Raw genomic sequence first — 27,428 nt, forward strand, 5'->3', positions numbered from 1 at the left:
GTATAACGGTTGTTCCTGCTGCTTTCAGCTCATCCTGCAACTCTTTTCTCTCTTACCATCCCCCCCGATTAATCTGAATGTGTTGTATATAGTTCATGAGTATTTGTTGTTTCATTTAATTAAATTTTTTTTCTATAGCGCTTTTAACAATGCACATTGTCTCAAAGCAGCTTTGAATGTAATTTATAGAACAATGTTCACATATTTAAATGTATGTGTATTTATCTCTAGTAAATCACGCCTGGGGCAACTGTGCCAAGGAAAAGCCCTTCTTAGATGGTGTGAGGAAGTTTTATGAACTTTGCATTTGCATTTTGTTATAATAATTATAATATCAGGAATCGTTGGGGTTTTTTATACAGCTTTGTAGCTTTTTTTTTTACCCTTAATATTGTTGTTACTTGCATGAAACCAATGGAAAGACCAAAATTTTTTATGATGGCCCCCGGTGCAACCCCATGGTGAGAATAATAAAATGTTATGTTCTTTATCTTTAATACTTCTTCATTTCAGTGCACAGTATTGTGCTTATCAGGTAAAAACAGCTATTATTTGAGTACATGAATTAGCTTGCCTTATTACAGAGCTCATCATTTTTTTTACAGAACGTCTGTAAGAAAAAGGAGGCACCACACAGAATGTGCAGGTGATTAGTAAATAATTAGTGACCTGTGTGTGGTTCACAGTTAAGCGTGTTTATAGACTCTGGTGTTTCAGTGAATGGAAGCATATGCACGCACAGATCTGATCTTAACCTTAATAATTTGAGATGGAAATCATTTAATTTAATTCAGTTTCTATTGCACTTTTCACAGTGAATATTGTCTTAAAGCAGTTTTACAGAATGTAAGAATTCTAGAACAAAGAATGTAAACAAGTAAACTATGTACATACGTATATGTATAGACAGAAACCTTGAGAGGAAACAGACTCAAAGGGGAACCCATCCTCATCTGAGGGACACTAAGAGTGCGATTATAAACCATTAAAACATTACAAACACTAGAGTGTGTGAAATATCATAATCACCAGAGTGTGTAATTATGAGTAATATCTTTTCTACAGTCAAGATAATGTTAAGATAATGAAGATGGCGTGATTTGTTAAGAGGTCTTAGAAGAGTAGAGATGTATATTTAGGTTTAACCCCTAAAAAGGAGAAGCTGTATACTGTATTAATACTCTGTATGGACAAAAAATATTTGGACACCTGACTTTCCCAGGTACATTTGTTTCCTCCACAATCTGTTACCACAAATTTGAATTGCATAATATGTTTTTGGATGCTGTATTATTATTATAGAAATATGGACTTCTTGTGGAAATGTATGTTGAAATAGCACATTATAATCTTATGGTCAGGGGTCCACAAACTTTTGTCCATATAGTGTATGTAAAATACTCATTGTTGTTGTTTTTTCGGAGACTATGATGCATATTATATGTATTTATTTCTTAAAATGCTATATCCAGTCCAAAAGCATAAGCATGAGCTCTCACACACCATATATATGTATTATGAACAAGTAAATATTCCTCCCACACAGTATCAAAAGAGATTTTATTCATTTGAGACGTCACTTTATTATTGTATTTATCTAAATACAATCGTTTTCTTACAAAATGGCTTTTGTCAGGAAACTGGAATAGAGTGTGAGTGTGGCATGACTCAGATTTTTACAAAATACAGCAGCATTTTAATGATGTGTACAAAGAAAGTTAGCCTCGAGTAATCATGACTCTGTGTGACATACACTAGAAACATTTTGAGGCTTGTGTTTACGATAATGTACTGTAAGACAATAATACACAAAGTGAATCTGTTAGACTTGCAAATAATGCCTGTTTGATCAATGGCCTGAAGTGTAGGTTTTTTTAGACAGATATACAAATAGGTGTTGTTTAATATGTGCTTGTGATAGCAATTTTGTTTTAAAGTACTTTATGGCACAAAATCTTCACAATCAGATTTCAGTGGGTTTGCATAATGATCTCTCCTGCTTTCTTGCCCATAATTTGCTTTTGAGAAAAACAGCTTTTGGCGAAAACAATAAACAACAAGCAAATGTAATGTATTTTTGAAGGAAACTTTAAAAAGCATTCTGTACGTATAAAAATATCTTAAACAGAGTGCTCGTCAAAAGTTTGGAACCATCCTGTTTTGTTTTTTTCGGTTTTGAGACGAATGCATGTTCCTTTTGTTTACATGCAACAAACTAAGTAAAAGGCAAAAACACACAAGAGTTGAACAGAGAATCATTGGAAAAATGTTCTGTCCACAAAGGAGTCCAAATTTAACATTTTTGACTCCAAAAGAAGAACATATGTCAGACAGACCATACACACCAACAGTCAAACATGGAGGTGGAATCTTTATGGTTTGGGGTTGTTTTGAAGCAGGGAAGGTTGGTGACTTATTCCAGGTGAAAGGAATACTGAACCAACATGGCTACCATTCCGTACATCAACGCCATGCAATTCCATCTGGACTGGGGCTTATTGGAACCAACTTCACCATACAACAAGACCGAACTCTAAATGGCTGGAGTATTACAGTATCTTTTATGGAATGGCCTGCCCAGTCACCAGATCTTAGGCCTGAGGAACTGCTCTGAGATTAACTGAATCACAAGGTCATGATGAAAATCCAGCTACTAAAGGACCACTTTTGCGAGTCTTACAAGAGGCAAGGCAAAATATTGCCTTGAATAAATGTTTGGAGAAACGAACTGTCCAGATGCCAAGAGTGTGCAATGCTGTTATTCATGCTAAAGAAGGATATTTCAATTAAAATAAAGTTTAATATTTGTACATTTAGATATGTTTGGTCAAAGGAAATCTTCATGCAGTTTCATTACTTGGTTTGTTGCATAAAATACAAAAGCAACATGCATGTGTCTTTTAAAAACGATAAAATGATGTGTTTACGAACATTAGACATACACTGTACTTTCATACCTACTTCTAATTAAACTAATACAAATTAAAAATTTTACCTATTGCCATAATAATAATAATAATAATAATAATAAAACCCTGCAACAACAATTTTTTATTTTTTAAACAGGTCACTCGGCACCCCAAATGCATAGAGCATTCATTGGCTGAATGATTAAACACATTAGTGGATTTGCATGAGGCTCAAATTTATATATGATACAACAGTGAGAAAGAAATCCAAACTCTAGTACTACTTCAGTCTACTTCAGAACACAGTTCTCCACTTTTCACCTTCAATGTCAAACATAAAACCTAACACTTTTTTCAACACTTCCATTTTTTTCCATGCCAGCAGATGAGCTTTTTTCACCCTTTTTTCCAATCACTCGCTCATTGCACTGTGTACACTGCACTGTGGTGTTACGTCTTCTTTTTCTCTTATTTTCTTCTTCTGATTTTCATCATTTTCTTCTTGCTCTTCTTCTTTCATCCTCCTCTTCTAAACACAGTCAGTTTCACAGATATATTTGAGACGAGTGTGTACATATTTATTTGTGATATGTGTGTATACATGTTTGTGAACCATTTTTTAATTAGTGAAGCACAAAAATATTTGCACCACTGCTTCATAATTGTGAACAGCCTGTTAATTCGGTGGAATTTATTTGACTCTAAATTATGAAACAAACTGATTGTGTTGTGGAATGAGCCTGTCGACTTCTTACAGCATTCTCCTCCCCAAGCTACAAACTGCTTATTAGCCTGATTATTCACATACTGTGTTCAGTATGAATTTATTTTAGTAGGCTATTAACTTTTCTTTCCTGTCTCTGCCTACTATCCTCATTATGACCGTAATCTGACCTCCCTTCCTCTCTCTCTCTCTCTCTCTCTCTCTCTCTCTCTCTCTCTCTCTCTCTCATTTTCTCTCTCTCTCTCTCTCAGTAAGCGTAATGAAGCTGTAAATCAGACGTGCGAGTGCGGGTATAGGATTTGTGTTGCATCAGCATATAATCCGCTAGCAGCCCCTCACGTGTGTCACGTGACACCGCCAACTGTACTTCACCTCCCTCTGAATTAACACACAGCCTTGCTCCTCTTTGTTCTTGTTCTACCCCCCACAGTCAACAATATGCTTTTTTTATTACTTCTCTCATCCTTTATCTCTGTTGCCATGTTGCTTCAAATTCCTCACAGGCAACACGGATTGTGCTTTGATTACTTTTGTGGGTTTCATTTGAAACCCAATGCCTCAAAGCTAAGACCAATAAATTCTTGAACATGTAAAATCCTTCCACACTGACAAACACTATATAGACACAAATTGGGGACACCAGACTTTACCAGCCATGTGGGGTTCTTCCCCAAAGTGTAACTACATATTAAATTATGCCTTCACTTGAAATTACAGACTCAAATCTGTTCAAGCATGACAATGCTCATGTGTACAAAGTGAGCTCAATGCAGATATGCTTTAGATGGGTTGGAATGGAAGATCTTGCTATTATAGATCTCTGACCTATTGAATACCTTTGCGATGAATTGGAATACTGCACCTAAAGCCTCTTTAATCTACATCAGTATATGACCTTACTAATGCCCATATAATAGTATGAGCAGAATTTTCCGCAAGAAGACTCCAAAATGTTGTGGAACGTCTTCCCAGAAGAGTGGAGGTTATTAATTGCATTATTATTACAATACATTTACTGTATCATCTAAGCTGTAAAGTAAATACGAGGTTAAAAAAAGGTTGTTGTTTTTTTTTGCATGAATCTGTTGCTAGGTTACATATTAACTTTTTTTTTTTTATTAAAAATAAAATGTCATTGCATTAAATAACAGTTTGACCAATAACCACTTTCTTGGTGTTAGGTAGACTTATGGTAATATGTTTTTTTTGTCTGCTGCAGCAGCAATTACAATCTCATTAAACTCAACACATTCAGATAATAAATTGTTTAAAGTAATTATAGTATCATTAAAATTCCAGTGCAGTTCCAACAGCCTTTGTGTGAAGTTGGCTTCATCATTTGTATGCGTTATTTCCCGTTAAGGAAAAGGCATCTTTACGTATCAGCATTGCCTCCATTTAATCCATTCCTTATGATCATTGATCATCTGCATGTGTCATTTCTCACAGCATGACAGTGACATAATGCTTTTTATTCCTCTGATTCATTGTTTATTCAGGCTGTATCTTAGCTTGATTAGCATAGCATTATTTATTACTGACAAAGCTGTACAACTTAGTATCAGAAAAATAGGACCAAAATCAATCACAGTTTGCTGCTAGGTGTAGCAAACCAACACATACGTTGAACGCTCTCTCTCTCTCTCTCGCTCTCTCTCTTTCTCTTTATCTTGCTCCCCCTCTTCCAGGAGAACAGCATTAGCAAGGTAGTTCATCAGCCATCAACAGTACATTAGCATACTAAAAGAGTGCCTCTTTTCCTCGTCCTAGCATAGCCCTGTCTAGCTCGAAAAACGTGGCCAGAATGCCTAGAAGCAGCTCTGCTGTCTCGGTGAAATGTACAGAAATTATTTTTCTACATAGACATCAGGTCCATTACAGCGAGCCACTCTGTACTTAGTGCTGAAATCAGAAAACAGACTCTGACCCATAGTTCACTAGAACAAGTGTCTGGATCAATATAGCCATACAACAGTCGATGATGAAGATTCCCTAAAGTGTACGTCAGAGGAGGCTTGTGTACAGAACACGGCACTTTATTGGCCTCGATGTTTGTTTGCTTCCAGTTCTGTTGTTTGTTGCTTCTGTCCAGCCAAGGCATATCGAATAATCAGCCCTTACAGAACCCTAGATACCTGAAGCTTTGTCATGGAAACCTTTTGAAAGTTAAAGGACAAAAAGGAATAAATAAGATAGTAATTAAGATTAATGTTAATCAATGAATCATTAAACTAATGAATGTTCTACTTGTTGACCAGTACAAGCAGTACTTTATTATATGCAGGGTCACTGTGAACTTGGAGCATGCACCAGGAATTCATTTTGAATAGGATGCCAGTCCATCACACACACACATTCACACACTCATTCATACCCATAGGACATTTATCTTAGCCAGTCCACTTACTGACATGCTTATGGGAGGCTGAACAGAACCCAGAGGAAACCTATGTAGACATGGGGAGAACATGTATAAAAATACAATACAATACAATACAATACAACACAATACAATACAATACAATACATTCAGGATTAAACATGGGGCCTTGGTGCTGTAACCACTTCCTCACATTGCCACCTCATCTAATATGTCCATTAAAATGTAAAACTGAGTAAAGTAAGTAAGTCATTAAATATAATGAATTGCATGGAGATGCCATGGGGTGGAGCAGATATTGTTGCTTCCTCACTGCTCAGGTTTCCTGTATGTGTTGAGTTTTGCGCTCTTGCATTTCCTCTAGGTTCTCTGGTTTCCTCCCACCTCTTTAGAAGATGCTAGTAGGGGATCTATTTATGATAAATAGTTGTGAAGAAATGTGTGCATAGTGCCCTCTGATAAACTGGCATTCCATCTAGGGAGTATTCGTGCCTCGCACACAGTTTTGCTCTAATAGGCTCCGGAATGACAAGAAGCATAAAACACTTTCTGTAGATAAATGAATAATGAGGTGTATTTGTGCTTCATTTGTTTATCCAATATAAGTTAGTAGGACACATTAATTTGATTTTAAAGCTCTAGAATGTTACTTTAGTAGATTTAATCATATTCCACCTATATAGTAAACATTTACTGTATACATAAAGCTATGCCACATTTAACCATTGAATTTGTCATGACTCCCAGAGCAATCATTTGAGCAAAAGTTTTTTTTTATGTAAATTTAAATGCAAATTAGGTTATTGCTTTTTTTGTGACTCTTTGCATGTTTCCCTTTCACTACAGTTAGTCTGTTTGTATATCAGTATAGAGTGCACAAGGAAAATATTCACAGTTATTTGGAAAGGCATACACATGTCTATATAATCCCACAGTTAACAGTGCATGTCAGAGCACAAACCAAGCCATGAAGTCCAAGCAATTGTCTGTAGAACTCTGAGATAGGATTGTATCGAGCCACAGATCTCGGAGAGGGGACAGAAAGATTTCTGCAGCATTGAAGGTCCCAGTGAGCACAGTGGCCTCCATCCATACATAGAAGAAGTTTAACACCACCAGGACTCTTCCTAGAGAGGGCCGCCTGGACAAACTGAGCGATCGGGGGAGAAGGACCTTAATCAGGGAGGTCACCAAGAACTCGATGGTCACTCTGAAAGAGCTCCAGAGTTTCTCGGTGGAGAGGGGAGAACCTTCCAGATGAACAACTATCTTTGCAGCACTCCACCAATCAGGCTTGTATGGTAAAGTGGCCAGACAGAAGCCACTCCTCAGTAAAGGGCACATGACGGCCCGCCTGGAGTTTGCTAAAAGGCACCTGATCCTAGACTTTAAAAGGGAATGTAACAAGGAGACCATTAAAAACAAAATTCTTTGGTTTGATGAAACAAAGATTGAATTCTTTGGTCTGAATGCCAAGCATCATGTCTAAAGGAAACCAGTCACTGCTTATCACCTGGCCAATACCATACCTACAGTGAAGCATGGTGGTGGCAGCATCATGCTGTGGGGATGTTTTTCAGCAGCAGGAACTGGGACACCAATCAGGATTAAGGGAAAGATGAATGCAGCAATGTACAGAGATATCCTTGATGAAAACCTGCTCCGGAGTGCTCTGGACCTCAGACTGGGGCAACAGTTTATCTTCCAACAGGACAACGACCCTGAGCACACAGCCAAGATAACAAAGTAGTGGCTATGGGACAACTCTGTGAATGTCTATGAGTGGCCCAGCCAGAACCCAGACTTGAACCCGATTGAACATCTCTGGAGAAATCTAAAAATGGTTCTGCACTGACACTCTCCTTTCAACCTGATGAATGGGAGAAATTGCGCAAAAATAGTTGTGCAAAGCTTGTAGTATCATAATCAAAAAGACTTGAGGATTGAGCAAAGGCTATGAATTTTATTTGCAAAGATTTAAAAAAATTTATTTCTTATTTTCATTATGGGGTATTGTTTGTAGAATATTCAGGAAAATAATAATCAGGCTGTAACAACAAAATGTTGAAAAAGTATAGTCTAATCAATGTACAAATGTATATTTACAGCATTTGGTAGACACTATTCTCAAGAGCGACTTGAAATTATCTAATTTATACAACTAAGCAGGTGAGGGTTTATCTTGCGTAACAGTGTAGATTTATTCATTGCTAGAGACTCAAAGCACTTTTGTACATCGCTCTGAATTAAGGGCGTCTGCTAAATGCCGCAAATGTAAATGGTTAAGGGCCTTGCCTCAAGGGCCCAGCCCTAATCAAAATTTAAATGCCTTAACCACAGAACTTCCCTTTAATGCTAAACTATTGGAGAGCATTTTTTTTATTGCATTTTTTAAAGCTGACAGATCTATCATGCGTTATTAAATGTGCACCGAAAAAGTATAAATCTGAGTTTTTTCAGGTAACAGCTTTCAGAACTGAATCATACTGGTCTTGTTGTACCCGAATTAGTATTTGAATCTGCATAGTGCTTGTGGAAGCTGTCGATAAGCACATTGATACTGTACAACTGACTCAATCCTGCCAGCCTTCTAGTAATAAGAAATCTACTCTAAGCTTTTTGAGCTCCATTAAACTTAACAAGATCTACACAAACCTTACCTTTCGCACTCCCGGACAAATTATTTTAAGTTCATGAGTTAATTAATATAGATATAGTTGTTTATAGTTTAAGAGATATTTATAGGTATTTTACAATAGAAATGAATAATACAGTATATATACTGCCTTGAAATAAACATTGTTTCTGTTAACCCATAGGAAACTACAGTGACTGTCAAAAACTTCGACACTCAGTCTGTTCTTATTTGAGACAATTAGTCCAGATTTAAAAAAATGAATTTTTAAAATTGCACTCTGATTGTTTAGCATTCGAGGGAAGTGGTAGTTCTATGGTTAAGGTGTTGAAATTCTGATCAGAAGTTTGGGAATTCAAATCCCAGCACCACCAAGCTGCCACTGCTGGGTGCTTAAAGTACATCCATTTGTTCATATGTAACAATCTAGGAAAAGAATTGGAAAGTGAATGATTGATAGAAAGTTCTGTTGACATGTGCATCTAAATTATACATTTGAGAGAACAGGGAGAAGATGTTAGCAGACCCTCACACCCACAGACAAAAATGAAGGGGGAAGCTTAATGGTTTGAGGTTGTTTTGGAGCAGGAACGTTTGGAGACTTATTCCGGGTTGAAAGGAATACTGAACCAACATGCCCACTATTGCATTTTTTAACACCATGCAATTCCATCTGGACTGCAACTAAATGAAACCAACTCCATTCTCCAACAGGAGAATGACCCGAAGCCATTCCACCAAGTTTTATAAGCATTATTGAGATAGCAAACAGTCAGCTAGACTGTTATCCTTCGTAGAACAGCCCCCCTGGTCACCACACCTAAACCCTTTTCAACTGCTCTGGGATGAACTGGAACACAGGGTCAGAAAGAAATATCCATCTAGAGAAACTAACTGTCCAGTATAAATCAGTATAAGATTGTCCAGTATAAAGCAGTATAAGAGTGTACAGTATAAAGCAGTATAAAAGTATTTTTCAAATAAATAAAGTCAATCTGCACATTTATATATTTGCTTGATCAAAGTAAATATTCATACTGTTACTGTTTGATGCAGATAAACAAAAGGAACTGTGTGTTTTCAAACTTTTTTTCAAACCTCTTACAAATGAATCAGTTATTTAATTCATTGTAAATTAATTAAATTGATGTTGAAACAGAAGGGTTAATTAGGACACGGTGTGTGCCAGTGTGTGCAATTTTCATCACAACAGAATGAAGAGGGTTGCAGCCTGCAGCTACATATGTTGTAATAATTATGCAATCACTAGCCTGTGAACCACAGCATTAAGAAATTTACCACAACAACTCTTATTTCGCAACACTCTAATGTAGCAGCACTGTAAGGTACATGAGGAAGTGTTTAATTTGCCAAATCTGTTCATAAGTTGGCCTTGTGACCTGTTTTATTAATTTGATAATCCTATGACAAAGTGTACTCCAGAGTTTTAAAAATGTCAATACTGGTTGTATCAGAGTATACATTTCTTTCATCCCCTATTTACATTTCGAGATTATTCCGAGTTTATCCATGCACATCGCTTAGATTTCATTTCCCCAGCACCATTAACAATGTTCAATCAGAATGACAGTGATTTGTAATATTTGATAAATATGGTAATCTAACAGAACCTCATGCTTTCATAACATATTTCTTTCCCCGAGGACAAATTGAAGCGAGAATGAGCTTTACTCTGTGATAGAAGAGAAAATCGAGGATGTAGCTGAGATAAGCTCATTTGTTCTGTCCATCAGCCTTCATTCTTGCATGAAGCATGATGTGTTTTTAGGGAAATGATCTGTAAAAATGCTCACAGTTACATATATTATATGGATATAAGTATAGGGAAATCTGACTTTTCTAACCATGTGGTTTTTTCCAAGTTGTTTTTCTTTTACTTGAACTTGTAAACCCAAAGCTGTTCTAGCATGATTATGCCCCTGTGGATTGGAAGATCTTGAGTTTAGCCCCATTGAACACTACTACTGAACTACTATAACAGCAAATGAGGACTAAATGTAGAAAGAGATGTAAAAAAAAAAGCCATTTCAATCTTAAGTCAGGTGTCTACAAATTTTAACTATATAGTGTGCGTGTGTGTGCGTGTGTGTGTTTGTTGTAGTTTTGTACTTTCAGTGTATTTTTGTGAAATACTTCCAGTGTATTTTTGTAAATTCTTTCAGTCTATACTTTCATTGATGGGGGGAAAAGATGTTTCCACTTTTAGTTAAAACAACAAATTAACAATCATGGTGAATATAATGGAGCTTCCTAAAAATATTTATAGCAATATTCAAAGCCAGACCAAAAACCTTAATAATCTCTCTGTCGGTACAAATCTATTTGTTATTATTTGATAATAAGCAGATGAAAAGTTAATCAAATTATCTAATCATTAGGTGTCAGTGCACAATTCAAGACTAAAACATGCTCAGACTACCGATAGTGAAGCTAAAACAGAAAGAAGTTGCAGGATGACCTGAAAGCAGCTAAACAGTTCCACAGAGAACAACAAGCACTGAACTGCATTGCAGTCATCTCTGCTCCTTCACTTCATGTAAAAAAAAAAGGACAGAGATACACTTAAAACAAAGTATCCAAGTATCCTCCAACAAACAACCCTAAAGCAGCATTGATCCTCCTTATTTTAAAGCATTTTGTTTGTTGCAAAATGCAGATGGTAATGTGTCTGATACCAGTTTTAATGTAGGACTGTAAGATGTTTTTAGGAAGGTTTTTCTTTCTTGCTATTCTACAAAATAACTTATTTTTAAAGTAGATTTTGAAACGTGGACACTAATTATCTTGTAAGTCTCTTTTTTCCCCCTCCTTCTCTCTGTATGGGGAGACAGTGTTTTCATGGGTGTCAATCCTGGCACATCTTTCTTAAACCTGTTTTAGAGCTGTGCAATGTTTTTATGGAACTAATTGTGTTTAATAGTATTTACTTGCTTAGGTTACATTTTTGTTCAACTCACTCTCATTTCATCAGTCCATAAAACCTTAGAAAATCAGTCTTGAGATATTTCTTGGCCCAGTCTTGACGTTTCAGCTTGTGTGTCTTGTTCAGTGGTGGTCGACTTTCTGCCTTTCTTACCTTGGCCATGTCTCTGAGTATTGCACACCTTGTGCTTTTGGGCACTCAGTGATGTTGCAGCTCTGAAATATGGCCAAACTGGTGGCAAGTGGCATCTTGGCAGCTGCACGCTTGACTTTTCTCAGTTCACGGGCAGTTATTTTGCGCCTTGGTTTTTCCACACGCTTCTTGCGACCCTGTTGACTATTTTGAATGAAACGCTTGATTGTTCGATGATCACGCTTCAGAAGCTTGGCTATTTTAAGACTGCTGCATCCTCTGCAATATATCTCACTATTTTTGGCTTTTCTGAGCCTGTCAAGTCCTTCTTTTGACCCATTTTGCCAAAGGAAAGGAAGTTGCCTAATAATTATGCACACCTGATATAGGGTGTTGATGTCATTAGACCACACCCCTTCTCATTACAGAGATGCACATCACCTAATATGCTTAATTGGTAGTAGGCTTTCCAGCCTATACAGCTTGGAGTAAGACAACATGCATAACGAGGATGATGTGGTCAAAATACTCATTTGCCTAATAATTCTGCACTCCCTGTAGTGTGCGTGTGTGTGCGTGTGTGTGTTTGTTGTAGTTTTGTACTTTCAGTGTATTTTTGTGAAATACTTCCAGTGTATTTTTGTAAATTCTTTCAGTCTATACTTTCATTGATGGGGGGAAAAGATGTTTCCACTTTTAGTTAAAACAACAAATTAACAATCATGGTGAATATAATGGAGCTTCCTAAAAATATTTATAGCAATATTCAAAGCCAGACCAAAAACCTTAATAATCTCTCTGTCGGTACAAATCTATTTGTTATTATTTGATAATAAGCAGATGAAAAGTTAATCAAATTATCTAATCATTAGGTGTCAGTGCACAATTCAAGACTAAAACATGCTCAGACTACCGATAGTGAAGCTAAAACAGAAAGAAGTTGCAGGATGACCTGAAAGCAGCTAAACAGTTCCACAGAGAACAACAAGCACTGAACTGCATTGCAGTCATCTCTGCTCCTTCACTTCATGTAAAAAAAAAAGGACAGAGATACACTTAAAACAAAGTATCCAAGTATCCTCCAACAAACAACCCTAAAGCAGCATTGATCCTCCTTATTTTAAAGCATTTTGTTTGTTGCAAAATGCAGATGGTAATGTGTCTGATACCAGTTTTAATGTAGGACTGTAAGATGTTTTTAGGAAGGTTTTTCTTTCTTGCTATTCTACAAAATAACTTATTTTTAAAGTGGATTATGAAACGTGGACACTAATTATCTTGTAAGTCTCTTTTTTCCCCCTCCTTCTCTCTGTATGGGGAGACAGTGTTTTCATGGGTGTCAATCCTGGCACATCTTTCTTAAACCTGTTTTAGAGGTGTGCAATGTTTTTTTATGGAACTAATTGTGTTTAATAGTATTTACTTGCTTAGGTTAAATTTTTGTTCAACTTCACTCTCATTTCATTGTTTTTGTTCTGTTTATGCCTTCTTATTTTCTGACATGAGTGTTCCTGAGAAAGGGGGCACGTTTACGTTCCTGGCGGTCCATTGCCAATGAAAAACAATATAGTATATATTAGTATAGTATATATAATATAGTTTATACCATTATTTCTTATTTATTATTATGATGATTTTGATGATAATGATTCTTAAAAAAAAATTACTTTATTTTAAATATTCCATGATATCTTTATTCGTTTTTTTTATTAAAAATTTTTTTTTTTAAGAAGAAAGTAGATTTTTTATTGTTTTTGAGCAAAAACAGAAAAGAGAAAATTGCTTATTCATTCATTTTCTCTATTTGTATAATCATGTAGTCATCAAAATCTCACAATAGCCAATATGATCAATTCCCTAAAGTGCACGATATTTTTAATCTAACAATCCTAACCAGGAAGTGAAATTCATTTACTAATAAAGAATTATCCATTCTGGTCATTACAATTTGCACAAATTCTAACTAATATGATACAAACTAGAGCAACATATTCAGATAGCATCATGAGGTACACATTTCAGGCTTGAGGTAAAGATGCATTAACAAGAGCAGTATTTATCCTGATGATGTCGGATTACTTATTATGGCTCCTTCTTTTTGTCTTTCTTCTTTCAGATCAGCAGACATGTCCACCTGATAAGTTTGGTTGTGGAGGCACGACAAACAAATGCGTGTCTCTTTCGTGGCGCTGTGACAGAGAGCTGGATTGTGAAAACGGAGCGGACGAGGAACACTGCGCAGCCGGTGAGGGATGGAAAGTGGAGTGATGATGGACAAATTATAGAGAGGAGCTATTTACAGGGCATAGTTAAATGTTCCGAGTGTATACATATTTGTAGAACATGTGGTCTATTGGTTTCAAAATGGAAAACTGCATTTTTATGACGCACACTGACAAGCAGACTGTAAAACCTCGACACACTCTTAACAGTACTTCAGGTCCTTCTTGGCCTTTGAACTTTTGTCATTGATAACCGCTGGTGAGATGAAATACCAGACTACATTTCCTGCATCATTGCTTTTATGTATCTTGACCCAGATAAAATCTAGAGAACTAGGGGAATTTGACGAATAGGGTTTTATCAGTCTTTTACTCTTTACTTCCTAACTTGATTCCTATAAATGTGTCGATTTATGAAAAAATATTGCAGGACTGAAACATATTTCATCACCTTTGAATATGTGTTTCTGTTTACAGATAAATACAGGTTTTCAAAACCACTCCTAAAAACAATAGTCCAATAATAAAACTGCCTAATTTTAGTTGTATATCCTGCACATGCAAAATCAATAGCCATTTCCATTCATTTGAAATCACACACATTATTTTAATATTATTATACCATCCAGCGTGAAACGTGCCAAATCGAACATGCGGATCATGAATACGGATGATCCGCTGTGGCGACCCCTAATGGGAGAAGCCGAAAGAAAGAAGATACCAAAAACAGAAACTCAATAACATGAGTTCAAACAAATAATAAGCACAAGAGTCAGCAATAAATGCACTATTTTGTCAAATGTATTGTGGCACCTGATGTTTCCAGTCATATTCGGTTCTTCCCCAAGCTGTTACCACAAAAGTTGTAGGCACACAAATGTACAGAATGTCTTTGGATGTGGTAACATTAAATCTTCTAATTACTTGAGTGGAAGATCTTCATTGGCTTGCTGTAGAGCTCTGAACTCAACCCTATTGAACACTTTTGGGATGAATTACAACACTGACTCCTCACCTCCTACTTCAGTACCTGACTTTACCAACATCCCTGTGGCTAAATGAGCACACGCTAAAATCTTCCCAGAAGAGTGGAGGTTATTATAACAGCAAATTTGGGACTGAAGGTGGAATGGGATGTATAAAATACATATACAAATTTCATGGTCAGGTGTCCACAAACTTTGTCTATATAGTGTAAGCAGACATGTCAATCTTTATGCTTTGTGTGCAAAACCTTTACATATTAACATCAAAGAATGCTGCTACATGTTATCACTCCAAAATATTTAAAAAGGCTAGTCTTTTTCAGTGACATTGATGAGGATATTATTGACATTATTATAATAGTGATCTTTCGGTCCTTATTAAGGTAAAGGAAGAATATTTCGGTTTCATTTATGTGAAGTAAAATATATGTTGATATTGAAGTAAAAAAACACATGCTAGCTATACTGATTAGCGATGCTAAAGAAAAAACACTCTTCATGTGCAAATGGTTCTTTCTCTGCTAAGAAAGAAATTGGCATAGTCAAGTGCATTGTTGTATATTATATTGCAATGTTGTGTGTAATTTATCTGACATAACAGTTTTCAAAGATGCCATTTGCGTTTGGCTCAATTGCAAATGGCTTGCTGATTGAACATAGTGCACTACTTGGAGAAACAGAGAAATCTATTTTTCCATTGCCTATGAATACCAATATCGCTAACAAATAATCGTGTATTCGTGTAATCGTACATCCAATTTCCAGTGAAATGATATGACGTATTTACCCACCTCTCCTCCTTATATATCTGTGTTTATAAATAACAGTACTTCCATCATAGCAGTCATTGAGCAGCCATATAATAATTGAATTCCTAGTCCTTAATGTCTGTTCTATTTCCATTGTCACTGATGTACAGCTTATATAGCTTGTATTACTAGTCGGTGATATATAATGTAAGCTTCTAGTTGTAAATACTTGTAAATAGCAAGACCAGTTAAGTAATCCATCCACTGTAATCCACTGTACATCTCACCATATATATCAAACATTCTTCAAGTCACAGCTATGGCACATAAACTGTTGATAAAACCCATTAACTATGGAGCTGATGTTTGGAGTCATTATAATAAGTATTTTGACATACATGTCATTAATGAAGGGAGAATCTCATGCTACCACATTCAAAGACATACTCATCAATTGTGTGCTTCCAAATTTGTAACAGTTTAGGGAAAGAGCCACGTACAGTATAGATGGAAAAATTGTGTCCCATTACTTTTGTCCTTAGAGTAAATGAAGCTTATTGATGTTTTATTGTTTTTTAATTGCTTGAAAAGTGTGCGTGGGTGTGTGGGTGTGTGGGTGTGCGTGTGCGTGTGTGTGTGTGGGTGTGGGTGTGTGGGTGTATTGTCTGGATTAGAATGGCCGGACATCAATATGTATGGCCATGACTGTAAAACAATAGCTTGTCTGGCTACCTGGCCATCAATATGAATGCAAAATCAATATAAACAGCCACACATGTATAACAATAGCCTTTAATGGTCAGCCATTCATTTATATGCAGACTGTATGAATAGACACCTGAGTTTAGCAGGTGGTTTTTAAACAGGGGGAGGGAGAAAAGGATCAGACATTGTCTCAGATAAATGTTTGTCATGGAATTCTTGATAAAATGTAAAATATAAACTCGCGAGACATGCGGCTATTACCCCAGTACTTTTCTGGATTGCTGCAGGACAGATTTCATGTATTTATAAAAAAGTTCAATGCAGGAAATTTATATTCAAGGTACTTCGTCATCTATAACTTATTATCTTTTTGAGCAATATCAACTTTAAATAATGGACAGTAAAGCTTAAAGTGTCTTCTTTTTAGGTTTTCAGCTGTGAGTCCCAAAAGCTATGGCGAAGGCTAAGAGTTAAAAAAAAGTCTAAATCTAAATGTATCCTCTTATTTCTAGCCCATCTGATAGCATCATTGTGGAACATACTGAATACTGAATTTCTCAGTATTGAATAACCACAGCTATGTTGCAATTAAAATGGTGCTGTATGTAGCACTGTAGTTACTAGTTAAAGATCAGCACAGTGGTGTACACCGATCCCATCTGCCTTTCTGGACAAAACAAGCCTCATTATGTTATTACAGCAATGGAGCATGTAATGGGGGTCAGGGCATTAGTGTGGCAACCTGCACTGCGACAACAGACATCAAACAGCACTTCGAATGGCCATCGAGTGATACATATTATTAGCACTTTGTGACATCCAGTAACTCATATCTGTGTCAAACTGCCACGGCTTTCATTAAACATTACCCCAGGAGCTAGACATGAATAATAGATTTTCAAATATCACTTTACCTTTCCTGTACACTTGCATTATTAAACAGCAGCTGGTGTATCCTGTATCCTGGATTAAAACACAGAGCCACTTGCTGTACAGAGAGCGTTTTTGTAAATCTTTTTCGACAAAGGTGCAGCGATGTTGCAAGAGTTTTCAGCTCCAAAAGATGTTTTAGAGGTAGAACAGTCCCAGACTGGGGTCATGCTTTACTAAGAGTAGGTGAAGAGATACAAATGGCCAGCCTCGGAGTCCAGAATCGACACCTGAGACTGTACAGGGCCGTGTAGATGGAGGAGATACGAGACAGCGGGTCATGTAGACCAGAAGCGTTAGTATTGCATGCCAGAAAAAAAGCAAGAGCCGGTGTATGGGGGATGATCAGAACATAGCTGATAGTTTAGTGTGAGATATCCAGTGGCGGAAATGTGTATATTATAGAGCTGTTGTGAGTTTGTATGCTATGAAATGAGCAAGGAACCTAAAGTTGTAACTGATCAGCTATTTCTTTTTCTTGAAGCTCGACAAAAGGAAAAATATTTTTACATTTTTCGTAGAAGATTAGGGGTGGTACTTCAGAAATTATAATATATTAGAGGCCAATTATATCCTGGATTTGGCTCAGCGCTAGAACAACCGCCAGAGCTGCTTATAATACAAAATGTAGAAATATCTTGGAGTTAAATGTGTGGTATAAATATTTCTAATTAATTGAGTCACTATTCGTTACTATAATTATGATACAGCTCCAGCACACCTCGACAGATCTCATATACGTACTGTATAACCCAAACTATTTCAATCCTTAATAAGAGGCAAACAAGTACACAGATTCTTTTAGACCTTATTGTAGATTCTGTAGTGTACATTTTTACTACATGCTTTTGTGGCTGTTAATTATTTAATATAACATAAAGATGCTGCTCTCAGCGTACTACTGATTAAGTTCCACAGACTAAATAATAATAATTACTATCATCATTATCATACATAGGGTTAGATCATTATTATTATGGATATTATGAATATTCTGGAGCAGTATTGTGGGTTTTGCTGAAATAAACTCTTTACGCGTAATAAGTATGAATGACAATCTCTGGCCAAACAATAACACGATTATTACTAATTACTATAGATTATTGCTGAGGTTTTGACATGAAGTCTATATAATATTGATATCATTGATATAACACACCAACAAAAAAATGGATCTGTGCAACACATTATGCATTAGAAAACTATATACTCCACTGTGGCTGTGTGTGTGTGTGTGTGTGTGTGTGTGTGTGTGTGTGTGTGTGTGTGTGTGTGTGATTGCTGACAAAATGTAGCTTATTTGTAACTTCTGCTTGTAATTGAGTGAGTGGGTGTAATATGTTTAGTCGCCGAGATTGTTGCACTCCCATCTGTTAGCACATGCGAGGTTTGAGAGAGAGAGAGAGAGAGAGAGAGAGAGAGAGAGAGAGAGCAGCCAGGCTAAGGTCCATTGTTAGATACGCTTTAACTCTCTTGTCAATTAATTTGGGGATATTATGATAGACAGCATTTTTACACATGCAGAATCTGATTAACCTGAATTATAAAGCTGATTTCACACAGCCGTGTAAAATGGAAATTATTGCCTTGATTGGTCATCACTGCAGAAAGTGCCTCAATCAGGCTGAAGACATTTCTAATCTGAATTAATGTTTCACTGTGAAGATCTCTGTACATTAACTTCACACACACATTTCCATTTACTTGCCATTAACTGTCTAATGTAGCATTATATAATCTAAGTAAACACATTTCTCTGATCATATCCTATGCTAAAACAAGATTTCTTTATGTTCGTCATAATTTAATTAAATATTTGGCTTGTTTTTTTTTTCAAACATGCACAATAACATTGTTTATTTTATTTTAATTTTATTATCTCATTCAGCCATAAGAATATAAGTAAAGTGAGGTACTGATGAGGTGAGGAGGCCTGAGGTGCAGTCAGTTTTCCAATTCATCCCAATGTTATTCAATAAGGTTGAGGTCAGAGCTTTATAGCAGGCCACTCATGATCTTTCTTGCAAAAGGTCATTGTGATGCTTTGGGTTTTCTGGTTCAAGCGAAGGAAAACTTTAATGTTTCCCTATCTAAGGACACCCTCTACAATTGTGGGCCCCAGACTTCATGGTAACAGTTTAGAGAAGAATCACATATGGCTAGAAAGTCCCAGTACTCTATGGTTTTCCTGTCTATGTTTTAAATTTAACAGCCTCCACTATTCTGAAGATGCTTTCAGGGGTTCAGTCAGTATTCCAGTTCATCCCAAGGGTGTTTAATGGTGTTAAGGTCCAGGCTTTGTGCAGGGCGCTCAAGTTCTTTGACACCAACCCCGTCAAACCAGATTCTTCATGGATCTGGATTGGAATATAGCAGCATTGTCATGCAAAAATAGATTTGGAATCAGATTCTTGATTAAAATAAAGAGAAATGCTACATCATACAAAGACAGTTGTGGCAGCAGGTGCTTTGTTGAGAAAGAACTACATGTGTGTGTGATGGTATAATCTCCATTGGCTACATAGTGTTATGAAGATTGCTTATTTCAGGTCAGTGATGTTCATTATATTCAGGTGTCTTACAATTGCTTACAAAAGTATTTGGTGGTTATTGTTTTTTTATTATTTTCTTTTTCTTTTTTTTTTAAACCTGCACCAGCAAAATATGAATATAGTTTGTCTGAGGCTTTCATAAACTGCTTTACTGCAGAGGTTATCTAACTCTTTCTGTGTGTGTGTGTGTGTGTGTGTGTGTGTGTGTGTGTGTGTGTGTGTGTGTGTATGACTTGCTAAACTTTGTCTATTTCCTCACATTGCCCTGATATTTCCTTTGATCCCTGCTGCTATTTGCTAAGTGCCCCACAGGCCATGATGCAGCTCTCTGTAAACTCCTAGCTGCTCTTTAAATGGCTGCAAGAATGGCCTTGTCCTTGTGTAAACATCCGCCTGCTGGCTGAGGGACGACTCTGTCCCAACCAGCCATGCTATAAATGTGTTTGTTAGACAGAAGTTGCATTTATTCTCTGAAAGTCACAGACGTCATTCCCGTAATTTCTCCTACAGATCCGGTTTGAGTAGCGTTCTCATGGGATTAACAGGGTTTCAGTTTGTTAGTTTTTTTTTTCCTTAGGCTTTAATATTGGTTACTTGACTTCCTTTCTGTCTGATGATTTTCATTACAATAAAAAATTACAGAATTAGAACTTCAGTATACATATTAAGTAATATATTAAGTGGAATGAAATGAAATGTGTAGTAGCAGTAAAACAGATGTCAGGAAAATCTGACTACAATGATAGTTCTTCTTCTTTTAGCTGCTCTCATTAGGGGTCGCCACAGCGGATCATCAGTCTCCATACCCCTCTGTCCTCTACATCTGCCTCTTTCAAACCAACTACCTGCATGTCCTCCCTCACCACATCCATAAACATCCTCCTTGGTCTTCCTCTTTTGCTCCTTTCTGGTGGCTCCATCCTCAGCATTCTCCTACTGATATACCCCATGCCCCTCCTCTGTACATGCTAAACCATCTCAATCTGGCCTCCATCACCTTGTCTCCAAAACGTCTTACATGCGCTGTCCCTCTAATAAACTTATTTAAATTCCTGTCCATCGTCGTCATGCCCAACAAAACCACAACATCTTCAGCTCTGCTACCTCCAGCTCCACCTCCTGTCTTTAACTCAATGACAATGTCTCTAAACCATACAACATCGCAGGTCTCACCACAGTCCTATAAACTTTCGCTTTCACGCTTGCAGATAAACTTCTATCACAAATCACTCCTGCCACTCTTCTCCACCCACTCCACCCTGCCTGCACTCTTTTCTTTACTTCTCTAACACACTCTCCATTACTTTGCACTGTTGACCCCAGGTACCTAAACTCCTTCACCTTCTCCACCTCTTCTTCCTGCAACCGCACCCCTTCACTGCCCTCCCTCTCATTCACACACATGTACTCTGTATTACTCCTACTGACTTTCATTCCCCTTCTCTCCAGCACGTACCCCCACCCCTCCAGGCTCTTCTCAACCTGCTCCCTACTCTCACCACAAATCACAATATCATCCCCAAACACCATAGTCCATGGAGACTCCTGTCTGACCTCGTCCTTCAACCTGTCCATCACCACTTCAAACAGGAAAGGGCTCAGAGACGATCCTTGATGCAGTCCAACCTCCACCTTTAACCAGTCTGTTGTTCCTACTGCATACTTCACTGCTGTCACACTGTCCTCATACATGTTCTGCACCACCCTCACATACTTCTATGCCACACCTGACTTCCTTATACAATACTACAACTCCTCTCTCGGCACACTGCTGTACGCTTTCCCTAAATCCACAAACACACAATGCAACTCCTTCTGACCTTCTCTATACTTCTCCATCAACATTCTCAAAGCAAATGATGTGTCTGTAGTGCTCTTACTCAGCATGAAACCATACTGTTGCTCACAGATAGTCACCTCTTCTCTACTCTTTCCCATAACTTAATGGTGTGACTGATTAACTTTATTCCCCTGTAGTTACTGCAGGTCTGCACATCTCCCTTATGCTTAAAGATCAGTACCAGCACACTTCTTCTCCATTCCTCAGGCATCCTCTCACCTTCCAAAATAATGTTGAACAACCTGGATAATAACTCCACTGCCATCTCCCCTAAACATCTCCACTCTTCTACCGGTATGTCATATGGTCCAACTGACTTTCCACTCTTCATCCTCTTAATCACTGCTCTTACTTCCTCCTTACTAATCCTATCCACTTCCTGCTTCACCATCTCCACACCATCCAACCTTCTCTCTCTCTTTCCCTCATTCATCAGCTGCTCAAAATACTCCCTCTATCTTCTCAACACACTCTCCTCACTAGTCAACACATTTCCCTCTCCATCCTTTATTGCTCTAACTTGCAGCACATCCTTCCCAGCTCGGTCCCTCTGCCTGGCCAATTGGTATAAATCCTTTTCTCCTTCCTTAGTGTCCAACTTCATATACAACTCCTCATACGCCTTTTTCTTGGCTTTCGCCACATCCCTCTTTACCTGCTGCCGCATCTCCTTGTACTCCTGCCTACTTTTCCCCTCTCTCTGTTGATCCTAATCCTGTTTCGCCAACCTCTTTCTCTTTATGCTTTCCAGCACTTCCTTATTCCACCACCACATCTCTTTGTCTTCCTTTCTATTTCCAGATGTCACACCATGTACCTTTCTAGCTGTCTCCCTTATCACTTCTGCAGTAGTTGCCTAATCATCCAGCACCTCCTCACCTCCACAGAGCCCCTGTCTGCCCTCTATAGTTATAACTATATCGCCTATATCTATACCATGGACCAGATGTTTTAACACTCGCTAGTTAACAATAGCTAAAACACCAAAAGCATTTTCAATAAATATTTCCTGGTAATAGAACATTTATCATCCTATCAGAAGGAAAAAGATTTAGTGTTATATAACATAGCACTCTACATCAAGAGGCACATTTAAAGTAGAAGAATTAGAGTAATAGAAGCTCAAATAAACTGTTAAATCTGTTAAAAATAAAAAGTATGTGCCTTTTCAGCTCAATCACAATAAAGCAATCTGTCTAAAGTTTTCTTTAATTGAAGCCCTGGGCTTTCTCTATGTGCCCACGCTGAAATTAAATTTCGAAAGCTTGTTTATAAAGCCAGACATGGACAGAGGACACAAGAAAGACAAGCATCAAGAGTATTTTCTCAAGAGTATTGACACCCCAGCTATCCAAAATGCTGATTCCTAAACTGTTTTTAAATGAAAGCTGAAATCCAGTTTGTTCATTAACCCTCTCTACAAAAAAAGGAAGAAAAAAAACGAATATATCATTTATTTATTTGATAATTTACTTCAGCACAGTAAAGTTATCTGCAGCGGGATAAAGACATGTTGATCCAATTAGACAAAGGTACACTTCAGCAAATGATTTTCTATAAAAGCGTCAGTCAGACGCCATGGATGTGAGTGTAAATGGAAAGTTATTACTCCTACACAAGAGCATGCAATTCACTTTAGAAACATTTATTAAGACTGTGTCCTGATAAACAGCACACTTTTTGCTGAGCCACTGATCTTGTTCCAAATAGATGTAGTCGGGTTTCACTTGCACCAGCTTTGTTGTGACTTTGTAAAGCAGTATTCAGTTATTTCTCATGATAAAACTGACATGATATAGAGAAAAGTTAATATTTTGTACAGATTGGAGATTTGGTGATACTTTGATCACTACAGTGGTGCATAGTAATGGATTTGATGTAGAGCCATTGAATCAGATTGGGGCACATAACTTCCCTGCGTTTTAAAACGTATATACTAGGGATGTGCATCTTCATAACTGAGGCTGAAGTAATTCGGATCTTGATCAGAGCCAACAATATGATACATCACAGATACATATGAAGCAGCTACCGATGTGATGTGATGCAATCCGATTTTGATTCATTGCAATACGATGAAATGGAAAAAAATATGATGCTATATGTATTAGTATGGTACAAATAGTCTGCTTTTATTCCTTCGGTTCAATAAGTGTTTATTGGATCCTAGCACAGAACTGTAGAGAAATGTAATAGTAAAGATAAAGAAAACAGTCCCCCACCCCATTCAAAATGTATCTTATTTTCCTGCAAATAACCCAATCCATTGAAAGGAAATAAGCAACAGACTGTACTATTGTGTATGTAATTGTCAGACGTCTGTCTGTCCCCCTCGTTGTCCAAGACACATTTTCTGAAAGCTGGCAAGAGACCTTTAATTAGCTTGTCTAGACTCAACGTGAAATAATTAAAAACCGACTGTGTGTCTGTGAGCAAATTCTTTTTTTACTACAAAGCACATGTGTCACAGTCATTACGCAGGTTAGCCTTGTGTTGGTCGAATATACACATGCGAGAAAAATATCATGTGTTATTTAGGGACAATCTCAAAATTGTATCTCCAGACATTTGTTTTCTGTAGAATTGCAAGATGCACTGCACAAAGTGGCACAAATCAGACTTTCACCAGCTATTCTCCAAAAAAGACAGTATGCTGCAGAGGCAATAAACATAATTACAATTTCCTTTCTTACATTGAAAAATTAATTCACACAAAAAAACTACCAAAATCTTTCATTGATTATTCTTCAAAACAGCATAAAAAACAAGGTCATATGGCTAGTTTTACTCTACTTTTAAAGACAGACTTATAAACTATATACTAAACTATATTTTAATTAATAGCATCATAAAGTAATTACATTTATTTGTTTTTTGTTTTTTAATAGGTTGCATTGATTTTTTAGTGTCTAAGAACTCATTTTTTTTAGATTTTGAATCTGAAGGTCACGAGTTCAAAACCCAGCCACACCAGTTTGCCACTCCTGGGCCCCTGAGCAAGGCCCTTAAACCCGTAGCTGCTCAGTTGTATAAATAAAATAAAAATGTAAGTCACTCTGCATAAGGGCATCTGCGAAATGCTGTAAATGCTTTTCTTGCTGTAGCATGAATGATAGGCTGATATTAATGCAATTATTTTTAATACATTGTTGTTTCTGTAGTAACCACTCATGCACAGGGAGTTGTAAGACATTTTGAAAAATGAGTGTAACAGTCAAAGTGCTTTGCAAAGATTCTTGGTATGGAACAGTCTTTGAGACACTGGAGTTGTGTGTTTTCTTGATTATCGGTAAAATAAAAAGTCATGTTTTTTTGAAAGAGAGACAGAGAAAGCGAGGGAGAGTAATCAAGCAAGAGTGAGAGAGAAAGAGGGGATGGTGATGATGTTTATTGTAAATAATTCTTCTGTTATACGTTCTGAAACATAAAACAATAAACTGATAAAGTGTGCAATATTGTGTAATAAATTAAAACATGTTAAATCGCTGTAGTATAAGAAGAATTACTCACTTCGGCTTAGGCAGCAATATGAAAGTGATGCACGTGCTTTTACACACTTTATGAAGCACTAGTGGCTCCTGCAGTAAAGTCCGTCAATATTTCCAGAAAGCACAGCATTCGATTGCCGTTAAACGCATTCCTCAATAGGATTTAAACTTCTTTTTTCCCCTGAGACACCACTGTTCTGGAATTTTTCTAAATCATTTTTAGACTAAATACAGGTGTCCGGGTCACAGTGTTTTCTCACACTGATGTGAAAATGAGCCTGTATTTTGGACACTTCAGTGAATGCTGTAACCCAGATAACCTTCCTCTTCCTCCGTATTTGGCTTTGTGCTGGCAAAGCCTTGTGTCTCAGTTCTAGCTTCAAACAGCCCACTCACAAAAGCGCTGCCTCACTTACAGTGTTAAATTTTCTCTCTACGTCACAGCTACAGTCTCTTGGTACTCACTACATACACCAGATCCCCTAGAGAGAAGTATGTCTCGATGGCTCATAACTATAAGCATGTAAATGTAACGAGAGTGTGTTTTTTAACACACTATTAACTTGCTGCTTGTGTACCACTGGGGAGCTGTGCAGTGAAGGGTTTTTGTTTTGCGTCGTTATGGTGATATGATACGCACTAAAATATAGATATTTCTACTGTACGATCTGGCTATAAATTCTATTATTTTGAATATAATAAACGATCCATTGACTGATATATCCTCCTGCTATCTCAACCAGCTAGCCTGCTAATTAACTGCCTCTAAACTAGCTTGTTGTCACAAACTTCTTAACACACACATGAAAATTCTGTTTATGTTTATTACACGTGTTTTAGATTTTTTTTGTCCACATACATTTTAGAGACAAAAGTATTGGGACATCTGACGTTTCTTACCATATATGGCCCTTTTCCTCAAACTGTTACCACTAATGTGGAGGCACACAATTGTACAGCATTAGATTTTCCGTTCACCTGAACTAGGAGACCCAGACCTTTTCCAGTATGGCAATGCACCTGTGCACAAAGCAAACTCTGTGAAGATTTGGTTTACATGGGGTGAAGTGGAAAATCTTGAGTAGACTGTTACAGAGGTCGGACCTCAACCCTATTGAATGAACACCTTTGGGATGAATTAGAATGCTGACTGTACCCCAGGCTTCCTCACCTCAACTACAGCAGTACCTGACTTTACTAAATGTACTGAACTCAAATCTCCACACTCATCACACTCCAAAATCTAGTGGAACCTCTACCCAGAAGAAGGTTATTATGAGAGCAAATGGGGATTAAATGTGGAATGAGATGATCAAAAAGCACATAAAAAAAGTACATTATGATCAGGTATTCCAATACTTTTGTCCATATAGTGTATGTCTTCCCAATGGTCTGTTGCTAAGTGTGTTTATCTGTTCCGAGTTTGGATTTGATTAGTTTGCTCTGACAAACTGTATGTCCAATGGTTTGTAAACCCATGATCCACACATCTGCATGTATTTGATGTACCTTTCTGTAGCACTCTTTACTTTCACTCTCACTCTTATTTTCACTACTGCTTTCATTCTCTTTTGTGTTGCTCTTCTCTCTCCACTTTTCTGTGCTGCTGCTTACTAAAACACAGAACACTCATTAGCCTAAATTTACCCAGGTTGGGAATCCTTACCACTCACCTTCCCCAGCTCTGCCCTCCATTCAGAAACCAGTGCTTGAACATGCACTCACTTTTATTATCTATTTCCAGATTTCATAGAGTCTCTATATATTTGAGTGTAGCTGTAGGGATTTGAGAGGTCAGGCACTGAGTTCAGGTGATGAGGCAAAAGGTTGCCTGCATCAATGATTGTTCCATTACATTTTGAAGGTGTTCAGTAGGATTGAGGTGCCAGACCCTCGAGTTCTTCCCGTTTAACCCTGGCAAACCTTGTATTCACAGAGCATGGAGGTTTGTGCCTTTTGGATCTACTGACAGTTGTGCAAAATATGTAGTCACAATTTGGTAAAGGCATTCATACTGTATATCTTCTATGTGTCATTTTTTTCCATTTACATTATTTCTATGTTGCCAAGTTGTATTATTTCACTTTCTGGTTCAAGTTTTTTGTTACTTTTTTCTCCAATTTGGTAACCTGGTCTCCCATTTCACCTGTACTACCAGCTATGGAGGTTGGTGATTATCCAAGTGCTTCTTTCAGATACATGAAGCCAACCAGTAGCATCTTTCTGAACTGC

General features: G+C 37.2%; 1 protein-coding gene across 6 annotated transcripts in view; it reads left to right on the forward strand.

The window, feature by feature from the left end:
- lrp8 (low density lipoprotein receptor-related protein 8, apolipoprotein e receptor) overlaps positions 1–27,428 on the forward strand; it is a 195,740-nt gene that overhangs the window by 103,931 nt on the left and 64,381 nt on the right. For all 6 annotated transcript variants that reach the window (XM_046854040.1, XM_046854048.1, XM_046854005.1 and 3 more), the window contains exon 4: positions 13,841–13,969. In XM_046854040.1, coding sequence (XP_046709996.1) covers positions 13,841–13,969 — 129 coding nt within the window. The remainder of the gene's footprint in view (positions 1–13,840; positions 13,970–27,428) is intronic.

Source organism: Silurus meridionalis, chromosome 1 (assembly GCF_014805685.1).
Source record: "Silurus meridionalis isolate SWU-2019-XX chromosome 1, ASM1480568v1, whole genome shotgun sequence".
NCBI classification, from domain to species: Eukaryota; Metazoa; Chordata; class Actinopteri; order Siluriformes; family Siluridae; genus Silurus; species Silurus meridionalis.